Source organism: Lichenostomus cassidix, chromosome 6 (genome assembly GCF_008360975.1).
Source record: "Lichenostomus cassidix isolate B80296 chromosome 6, HeHo_3.0, whole genome shotgun sequence".
In the NCBI taxonomy this organism is placed as follows: Eukaryota; Metazoa; Chordata; class Aves; order Passeriformes; family Meliphagidae; genus Lichenostomus; species Lichenostomus cassidix.
In genome coordinates, this window is record NC_139487.1 from 15,279,423 (window position 1) to 15,289,984 (window position 10,562).

General features: G+C 53.0%; 1 protein-coding gene across 3 annotated transcripts; it reads left to right on the forward strand.

Moving 5' to 3' along the window:
- The first annotated feature begins 83 nt into the window (after positions 1 to 83).
- Positions 84 to 10,096, forward strand: CYP26C1 (cytochrome P450 family 26 subfamily C member 1). 3 transcript variants are annotated; one of them, XM_085065209.1, is made up of 6 exons: positions 84 to 868; positions 944 to 1,168; positions 1,298 to 1,573; positions 3,195 to 3,350; positions 6,827 to 7,333; positions 7,605 to 10,096. In XM_085065209.1, exons 1-6 carry the CDS (start codon positions 677 to 679, stop codon positions 7,965 to 7,967), a joined length of 1,719 nt encoding a protein of 572 aa, XP_084921335.1. In that variant the 5' UTR covers positions 84 to 676; the 3' UTR covers positions 7,968 to 10,096. The 3 variants fall into 3 exon arrangements, with proteins under 3 accessions (XP_084921335.1, XP_084921337.1, XP_084921338.1); XM_085065211.1 differs by having other exon boundaries at positions 1,298 to 1,357; XM_085065212.1 differs by lacking the exon at positions 1,298 to 1,573.
- Positions 10,097 to 10,562: the final 466 nt, after the last annotated feature.

Consider the following 10,562-nt stretch of genomic DNA (forward strand, 5'->3'; position numbering starts at 1 on the left):
CATTCCTGTTTAATTTCCAACACCGGAACGCACCTCGGAGCCGGTTTCGCGGGACCTGTGCAGGTCCCGACTCATCGGGGCTTTACCGGCGGGGAAGGTGGCCGGCAGTCCGCGCGGCCCCGACGGCGGGGTGCGGGCCGGGAGCACCGCAGGATCGCCCCGACTGCCGCCGCAGTGCGGAGCGGGGCTGGGGCGCTCCCTGCTCGGGGGACCCCGGGACGGGGCTCGCTACCCGGGCAGGCTGCCCGAGGGGGCGCCGGCAGCTCCCGGCGGGGCGGAGGGGGTACCCCGCTCCCGGGGCGGCCGTCCCGCCTCGGCTGGGGCGCTCCGAGGGGCCGGGCGGGAGCGGGACGCCGTGCCCTCAGCCCCGGGGGGCTGCCCCACCGCGGCCCCGAGCCCCTCGGCCGCTGCGCCCGGCCCTCCCGCGCCAATCACCGCACTTGGCCGCGCTGCTTAAATATGCAGCGGATACGTCATCTCCGAAGGTGGATCGGGCGTAAGTGGCCAATATCTATATAAATGTGGCCGAGGGGCGAACCGGCAGCAGGAGGCGAGCGGGGCCGGGCGGCAGCAGACACCAGGGCCCGCCGCGCAGCGCCCCTAGCCGAGCCGCGGGGCGCCGGGCGCCCGTGCCTGACAGCCGCCGCCGCCCGCCCCGTCCCCGCCGCCGGAGGAGATGCCGGCCGGGCTCTCATGGCCCGAAGCGGCGGCGCTGGCGCTGCTAGTCCCGGCTCTGCTGGTCACCCTGTGCCGGCACCTGTGGGCGCTGCGCTGGAGCCTCAGCCGGGACCGCGCCAGCGCCCTGCCCCTGCCCAAGGGCTCCATGGGCTGGCCCTTCTTCGGGGAGACTCTGCACTGGCTGCTCCAGGTAAGGCGCTGGGGGACGGGGCGGGGTGGGAAGGGGCTGGCGGGAGCCACGGGCTGACCCGCAGCTCGTCCCCAGGGCTCCCGCTTCCACAGCTCTCGGCGGGAGAGGTACGGAAACGTCTTCAAGACCCACCTCCTGGGCCGGCCGGTGGTGCGGGTGACAGGCGCTGAGAACATCCGCAAGATCCTGCTGGGCGAGCACACTCTGGTCAGCACACAGTGGCCCCAAAGCACTCATATCATCCTGGGCTCCCATACTCTGCTCAGTTCCATCGGTGACCTGCACCGCCAGCGCCGCAAGGTGAGCCTCGTGGCCACCCCGACGGGGTGCACAGCCCAGATGGCACCTCCTGCCCAGGCCTGGGCCTCGGTGGCATGTGTGCTCCCCCTGCTTTAACTACCTGCCTTTCTTCCCCCCTTCTCCTCGTAGATCCTGGCCAGAGTCTTCAGCCGCGCTGCCCTGGAGAGCTACCTGCCGCGGATCCAGAAGGTTGTGAGCTGGGAGCTGCGGGGCTGGTGCATGGAGCCAGGCTCCATCGCAGTTTATTCCTCCGCTAAAACCTTAACTTTCCGCATTGCAGCTCGGATTCTGCTGGGGCTCCGCCTGGAGGAAAAGCAGTTCAAGGAGCTGGCCAAAACTTTTGAACAACTGGTGGAGAACCTCTTCTCCCTGCCCCTCAACATACCCTTCAGTGGGTTGCGCAAGGTACTGCTGCCTGCACTGCTCCCTCTGCCCAGGGGCAGGGCCTGGGCCCTGGCAGCACAGATCCCCTGTCCCTAGGCCCACCAAGGGGCACTTCTGATGGGCCAGGATATCTGCAACACAACATTCTCGGTCTGAGGGCTTGGTGTCTTTCTTAGCCCAGCCATTTCCCCTTCTCTCTGCACTTCTCACCTGCTCCTGGTTGGCTTGCAGCACCTCTGGGCACTGACTCCAGCTCATTGTACAGCACAGGGCTCCTCTTCTCCCTCATCCCATATGTCGCCTCTGGTGAGTCCACCATGTCTGGGCCTGTCCCATCTCCTCCCACCTGGACTCATGTCAGCCCATGGCAGAGGAGTCTGTGGGCATAAGCACAAACACAGGTGGGCAGAGCACACCTTGGGTTAGCACCCCCTGTGTGACTCAGGCAGGCTGAGGACTTAAGACCCTCTTATGGTCCTTGGTCCCTTGTAGTCCATCAGCACAGAGACAACCCGGGACAGTCTCCTCTGCCTCTTTCAACCTGCATTTCCTTCCCTGCTTCCTCTTTGCCTGCCTCTCTCCACTCCTGTTTTAGGTAGAGGTCCTGTGTACCATTCCTCTACTCACATTCCTCCTTCCTCTGGCTTTGGGTTCTCCACCCTTACCACAGCTGAAGTCTCCTGTCCTCTTAAGCCAGGTCTTCCCTCATCTCTTATTTCCACTGTAAGCTCTGCCCCACTTGATCACCTTACCCAGCCAGTCCCAGCTCTCCCCCAGCCTCCCTGCTACTCTTCATCAAAGCTCTTGTTTTTCCTGCCCAGTTTCCCTTAGCAGGTTGTTACCAGTGTGAGCTTTCACCCCTCCTGCCCTATCCCTCTCACAGGTCAGCCACAGCCTGTCTGGTCCCAGACCAATGTCTTCAACTTGCGTGTAGGTCCCCTTGTCTTTCTGCTCACTCCCTGCCCTGTTTACTTTGTCCAATCCTTCCTGCCTCAAATCTAAGCCTTTGTATCTTCTTCCCAACATCTGGTCATAGCCATTTTTAATTTCAAATCTCCTGTCCTTCTGGCTTTTGCAGGACATATTTTTATAGAGAGTCATGCGCTGTGTGACTGCATCTGTCACACTGCAAAGAGATTGCTGAGCACTTGACTTGCTGAGATCTTAGGTGAATGTTTTGCTGCATTGGAGTGCAACACAACCGAAGATGAGCTGGCTGTGATTAATGTGTCTTTATCCCCTATACCCTTGTAAAACCATTTGTGCCTTGCTGTCTGGACTCAGTTTTATTAAGTTACCATTTCTTGTCCCTTGGGACAAGCTTCTTTTGGACCTGACACAACTGTGGGTTTGCTCAGTGCAGGTGCCTCTGAACTTTGATAGCATGGGTTTACTGCTGTCTTTTCCTCCCAGAGTTTCGTGGGACTTGTTGCATTTGATTCACAACAGGAAGGCAACAGAATGTGCAGCATTTCACCCCAAACTGCTGCCTCTTGCAAGGCTCTGGGGCTGGGCAACAGATTAAACAGTTCTTGCTGTTACAGGTCCTGGGATTAAGGATTGCTACACTTGGGTTGCCCTGGTCTCTCTAGAGAGAGGGACAGTTCCTAAGGTTCTCCTGAGCTGTCTTTGCCTCTCGCAGGGAATCAAAGCACGGGACATGCTACATAAGTTTATGGAGAAGGCTATACAGGAAAAACTGCAGAGAAATAACCCAGAAGACCACAGTGATGCTCTGGATTTCATCATGAACAGTGCCAAGGAGCATGGCAAAGAATTCACCATGCAGGAGCTAAAGGTAAGGACTTCTAGCTTGCTCTACCTTGCAGTGCCCCTCCCAACTCAGTGGCTGTTTGAGAGACAGGAGGAGGCTTGAGTGGGGACTCACCACCAGCTGCTGGCCCCTGCCCTCCTCTTACCAGCAGTGAGAACACCAGCTCCTGCACAAAATGAGGGAGCCTGGACTTGGCACACTCACGCTCTTGTAGTCTTGTGTCTCTTTGCATTAGAAAAAAGATTCCCTTTTAAAAGGGAATAATGCCCCTTCTACCTTTCCTCTTCGTGGCCACCAGCCTCCAGCCTGCTGTGGGCTGCTTGTAGGGTAGTGTGGCTGCGCTAAGGCTCTGCACATCTGTGCAGTCAGTAACCTCCAGGACGCTTTCTTGGAAATAGAGCTGCTTGTGTGCTCCTCAAGCACAGCCCAGCACCCGGCACAGGGCAGGGTGCAGATAATGTCACTGGACTTCTCAGGGCTGTGAGTGAACCCAGAAATCTCTGAGATGATATATCAGGATGGGTCCAGGGATGGAATGATGGATTCTGGGTCATTCCCTATCACCTCCACATTAATCTGATCATGTAGCTTGTGGATTGCTATGATGGAATATGATGTATGACTGTGACTTAAGGATGAACCCAGTAGTCCTTACTGAGCCAAAATCACCAAGTGAATGTGAAGAGCATTTTGCCAAAGATCTTGGGAAAAAATTGTCATTAGTACTGCATCATTCATAGTTCCAGGTCACGTAGTATCAGTGAATGATAGATGACATTGCATTTATATAACAAGTTTTGAAGCAGTTTTGCACGGGTACAGCAGCTGAATATGGTTTAAAAGTATTTGAACATAGTTTAAAGGTAGTTTTTACTATTTAAGTATTTTGGGAAAGCTATCCAAAGACTAATGATTTATAAATATTTTGTAAACTGCAATCTCTAAACCTAAAATATTTGAAAAACTTTGAGCACCTATTAGATATAATTAGAACCAGCATACATTCCTAAATAAATTTAATTATAATTATTTATTATATTATTTATTCTAACAGTTTTATTATAATGTAATTTTAAAAAATAATTGACAGATTCAAAAGGTGATTGATTAAGATTAATCTCTGCTAGTATTCACATGAATATCATGCAAGAATAATTTCACAATCTCTCATCATGTCCTTGACTCTCACCACAAATGGAATAAGGGGATATTAAATGTAACACAGAGTGAGTGACATGGCAGTGACCTTGAGCCAGTTGATTCAAATTATAATATATTCATATGCTGTTCTGTATACCTTTATGGTTAGAAAATTTCTCTATTTAACATAATTGCTTTCAAACTGAACAGCCTATGCTTGCAATTATGGCAATATTCTCCACCCTTATAAAACAGTAGTAGAGCTCTCATTTCATTAACTGGTGTAATTGGATAAGAAGTCCAAAGCTGTCTCAGAGTTGTGAATACATCTGTCTTAGAGAGACCCTCCAGACTCTGGCACACACTAGTTACTAATCTGCTTTTTGTTCAAATGATCTGGAAAGACAGTTTTCCCAGAAATTTTCCTAAATACACTGTGACTTGCTGGCATGAACTCATCAGAACCCTTGAAATGTAAAGGTCATTAAAAAGGTATTGCCTTGCCAAAAATAGAAAATATTTAAAACCTTGGGAAGATTAAAAAAACCCCCCGTCCTGCACAATAATGCTGTCACTGGCTGGATGTAATGCTGCCTGTTCTGCCTCCCAGGACAGGGAATTGGGCTGTAGCACAGGGTCAGTACTGGTGGAGCTTGGGAATATGCTGCCTTCCAGTCACTGGTTCTGTTGGCCTCGTAGAAGCAGGGAGAGAAAGTGTGACAGCAGCTGTGACACAACCTCTACAGCAGCACTGTCAGAGGTTGATCCAAAGAGCATAAGGGCTGTTATTTCAAATCTAAGAGCTTGCCCTAAATTCCTTGCATGCTGTTGAAATGTCTTGGGGTTTAATTGCATGTGGTGGAACTGAGAGGTTTCTTTTCATCTGGATCTGCTACCTTGTGAATGTGAAAATTCCTGCTAATGCCTGCAGGAGGTGTCATAGGGGTTGACAGGGATCTGTTGTTCCAGGGGTTTTATTTCAGCTGAAAGATGCCCTTGAGAGCTGCACTTTGGCAAAAGCATTTAGTCCAGCCAGTATATGGCACTGGGGATGGTAGCAAAGAGTCATCCTTGTTACATTATCCTTAACTTTGTCAGACTTGAATCCAAGTACCTTCAGTCTTCAAGTGTTCTGTGTGTTTTTGTCTTCACCTCTCTAGAACCGGTTGTGTCAGAACAATTTAAAGTCCAGACACAGTCATGTGAAAGGAAACTGCTCTGTGTCCCTGGGGGATTTTGCTCTTCTTTGCCCCCGGGCTGGAGCAATTAGTGCTCTGTAGTACCAGTCAGGTCCCAGCTCTCCAGGGGGGCAGCTCCTGGTACTCCTCCCTGCAGTTTATCCTTAGCTTTTGTCTCTGACCTCAGCACTCCCAGCCCTCTGCTATGGAGCCACTGGCACCTTCAGATGGTGCTGTAGGTTTGAGCATTACGTTTGCTGTCAGAGATGTGACATGCCATGAACCAGCTCTGGGCAACCCTTAACTTTTGGAAAACCATTTGCAAAACTGATCAGAGGGTGCTACAAACAGCACACAGCAACCTGGCATGTGCTGTGCCATATAGACCCTGCAGACAGTCCCACAAAGGCTGGGAGGCTGCGACGGGACCCCTGAGCTTGGACAAGGCACATATTACAGATTTGACTGTGCTGTGGTCCATGTATCTGAGCTGATTAACTTCCTAAGTTGTTAGGGATACTTCCGCTGTGGGGCTATTGGGAACACTGCTGTGCTTCCAGCTGTAAAGCTTGAAAAGCAAGCAAGTCCTTTGCCTGGTGTGTGCTCCCTGCTGGCTACAGCACTTCCCAGGCTGACCTGCTCTAGCAGAGAGGCCTTTATACTTTTGACTGTTGGCTTGAGTCCCCTCCCAGATAAGATCAGTCATAACTGGATATGGATAAAATGCAACCCATTTTAGCTGCCAGCACATCTAGAATTTGTGTACAAGCACACGCATATCCAGGGCCTGGGCACAAAAGTAAAAGCTGAGCACAAAGGGGAATTGGCAGATGAAGATAAAAAGCATAATGCTTGAAATGGGTTCACTCAATGTGCTATAATGCGGGTTAAAGTGCTGCTTTAAAATTGGTAAATCTTGTGAGGAAACTCAGAAGAGCTGGATTGGAGATGATGTGTACTCATCCCAGCTGTGCTTCTGCATCAGTCACTTGGCAAGGGGGTGTCCAGTTCATACAGAAATGCTTTGGTCCCTGCCAGCCCAGGATGGGTGCAGGACTGTGGAGAGCAGAGTGGGGGCCAGGGTCCTCTGCACAGTGGCAAAACCTGCAAAAGGTGAGAACAGTCTGAAACACAATCACTTAAAAATGTTATTCAGACTTGTCATTTTCATTCCTCTCCCAGGAATCAGCAATTGAGCTCATATTTGCTGCTTTTTTCACCACGGCTAGTGCTAGCACCTCTCTGATCCTCCTGCTACTGAAGCACCCCTCAGTGATTGAAAAAATAAGGCAGGAGCTGATGTCCCATGAGTTGTACCAGCAGTGTGAGTGCTGCCCTGCAGGACCCTGCCTGGACACCCTGACCATCCAGAGCAGGGACAGAGAGAAACCACTTTTCCACTCCATGGCCAAAGATGTTCACAAGGACCAGAGCCAGCCCCCGGCCCCAATGAAGGAACGTTCCCTCCAGCTCGGTGCCCTGCTGGAGCCCACTGTCCCCCGGAGCAACCCCTGCTCTGGCCCCCAGCTCCCGGCACCACCAGGGCAAAGCTGTCACTGCACCTCAGACATGAGCCTGGAGAAGCTGAGCCGCCTGCGCTACCTGGACTGCGTGATTAAGGAGGTGCTGCGGGTGCTGCCCCCAGTCTCCGGAGGCTACAGGACGGCACTGCAGACTTTTGAGCTCGATGTAAGTGCCTTGCACTCTGACAGGCTGCTAGAGAGCTGCTGCCTGCCATTGAGTGCAAGCACCCTGTGTTCTGCACGGTGGTGGTGCTTGGCAGTGTAGCTCAAGGGGAAATGTCATGCAGCAACCTCTGTGGGTCCCGCTTGGGCTGGGGAGAAAGGAACTGCAGAGCAGGTGGGCAGTGTGGTGGGGCTGTCCCCAGGCACCCTCTGCTTGCCCTCCAGTAGCACAGGTATGTAACGCTCCTCTCCTCCCTCTTCTCTCCCCTCCCCAGGGCTACCAGATCCCCAAAGGCTGGAGCGTCATGTACAGCATCCGTGACACACATGAGACAGCTGCTGTCTACCAGAGCCCCCCCAGCAGCTTTGACCCAGAGCGCTTTGGTGCCGGCCGGCCGGAGGCTGCAGGCCGGTTCCACTACATCCCCTTCGGCGGTGGGGCACGGAGCTGCATCGGGAAGGAGCTGGCACAGGCCATCCTCAAGCTGCTGGCTATTGAGCTGGTCAGCACTGCCCGCTGGGAGCTGGCCACCCCTGGCTACCCCACCATGCAGACCGTGCCCATTGTGCACCCTGTCGATGATGGGCTGCAGCTCTACTTCCACCCCTTGCAGCCCAGCCACGGCCATGAGGCCTGAGCCAGGGGTACGGTGCTCCCCTCAGCCCTGGAGCCGATGCCCCTCCACAGCTGCCGGGAGCAGGTCTCTGCTGCCCCAGGCTGGGTATGCTACTGGGTCACAGAACAAAACCCTAAAGGTCTGTCTATTTTTCCCCTCCTGGTATACAGGTTAGTTGGGTGTGCAGAGTGCTGCAGTAGGGTGTCCTGCAGAGTCTCAGTCCTGAGCACTTGGATGAACCTCAGCCCCAGCCTGGGGGCAAAACCCACTGAAGCTGCTGGCAGGGTGTATATGCCATGGGTGCTCAGTCAGCCCCTGCCCCATACAGCCCCAGCTGCCAGGGATGGGGTGCAAAACTGCCGGACCCCCAGATAAGGCTGTCAGGGTTATCTCCTGTAGGTGTGTTACAGGAGAGGCAGGATGAATATCCTGCACACTGTAGCTTTTTAGATGTGAAAAGAGGGAAGATGGGGGGCTCTGCAGGAAAACACAAGCCAGAGCTGCCCAATCCACCGCATCAACTCTAGCTAGAATAATAGGGTATAAAGTGGTTTTTGTTGTAAATATTTCATCTCATTCATGCACTTCCCATTAGAGCTGGCACAGAGAGAATATCTCTCATTCACTCAGTAGTTAGTAGCTGTGTATGTTGTGCTCGAGCACTACGCTGCTGCTCAGGGTCTGCCATAAAGCCTCCCCTGGGGTCCCCACAGGATATGCTACCCGGCCACAGCCTGACCACAGGATTGGACTGAAGCAGGGGAGGGGGCTTTGGGAAGCAAATGTTTAGAAAATGGACATTTCTGAATATGTCTGATTTGTGGTAGAAAGCACCTTGTTCCTGATGATGCTGTTCACATTGCAGAGGGGACATTGCAAGGTGACACAGGCCCCGTGGTACCTGGCTGGCTAGCCAGACTGACTGTGTCATTTCTGTCAGCCCAGCTCTGCCAGGGAAAGTTCCATGGGTCCATCCAGGGGGTGGTATCTGAGGCTAAGCTTGGGTGCTGAGGGCACCTTTTTAGGTGGCTTTTGAGTACTGCCACAGGGTATTTCTCTCCCATGTGAAATAAAATGAAGTGAGTCGTGTTGTTTGTGTACTGAGAACAGAGCTGGGCCTAGGTCCTTGATCCACAACAACGTGTTTATAAGTTACTTTCAGCTTCACTTCTACTCTCCACTGTCATGCATCATGTGTGAATGCAGTGGGAAAATAACCCTCCTTGTCCCTCCAGAGCATTCCATGCCTAGTGGTGTAGTGTGCTCTGTGTGATAAACCAGCTTGACCTGTGAGGGCCAAAACATGTCACGAAGACCTTTGGAAGTCCTTTTGGAAGTCCCTTTGGAAAGGCTCTGGGGAGCTCTCCAGTCTCCTGAAACTCTGTCACCATCTTGCTTCAATACTACAGATGACCTTGCTGTGGCCAATCGCCCTTGCCTGTCCGTGCTGGGGCACTGCAGCAGGGCATGTGCTGGCGTTAGCTGTCCGAGGGCCGTGCAGCAACCACCATCCTACCTCGAGCAGAAACCTGGCTCCCAAATGTGACAGGTCAAATCTGGAAGAGGTTGAACTGCAGGGCTGAGTTAAGTGCTATTTGCAAGTCGACCCTGTAGTGAACCAGAGCCTCTGGCGCTCCTGACCTTGTCCTGAAAGGTGAATCTTTTTGCCTATCAGAGGTGAAATCAGTAGATGGTGGCTGCGAGTGGCAATGACTAACTTTAATTAGCAGGAGTTACTGGCTGGCTGAGACCGCAGGCGATTCAGGGTCCCACCACAGGCAGGGCTGGGCCTGCAGCATCCAGCACTTGGTGCAGGAAGGTCGGGGCTCCTCCAGCAGCGCACTTAAAAATTACCCTGAGCGCTAACGAGCCCACTGAAAAATGAAGCATTAATCTAGCCGAAAAAAAAAAGACTTGAAACTGATTTTGTTTGCAGATAAACACGAGCATTTACAAATGAAGTGTAATAATTGTTACTTGTAATCAAAGTTTGTTCATATTAGGCTGTTAATTTCTTGACCCCCTTCCAAGATGTTTTTAATTATCCCTTTCACTCTTTACCATTTGATTCTTTTCAAGCCGATGGCTGGGGAATACACAGCTGGGGAGATAATAAAGCCTTCCTGTGGCAATTATCGGTGCTCAGGCCACCGTATCTCGTTATTTTGATAGACAGTGAACTTGGCGCGGTTGCCGGCCGGGTTCACGCAGATGTCACGGTCCGTGTTGTAGGTCACAAGCAGGTCAGCGCCCGGCAAGGGGAGAGCGCCGGGTCAGGGCGCGGCCGCCGCTCCCGGCCAGCACCGCCCGGGCCCCGCGGAGCCGCCCGGGCCAGCGGCGAACCCCGAGCGGCTACCGGGGCCGGGGGAGTACCCTCAAAGAGGGGGTCCCTCCTGGGCAAGGGGCTGCGGAGGCGGGCAGCTCCGCTCCAGCAAGGCATCGTAAGAGGAGGAGGGCGGGTCTTGCGTGATGCATTGATTGTTAGAAAAATAATAATTAAAAGTGACATCTCCCTCTCCCCTACACAGACATACACACACAAAACTTCCAGCGTTTATTGAGCTTGTCTGGGAACAAGAAAGCAAAAGTAACGGGGAGGGAAGAAATAAAAAGCAT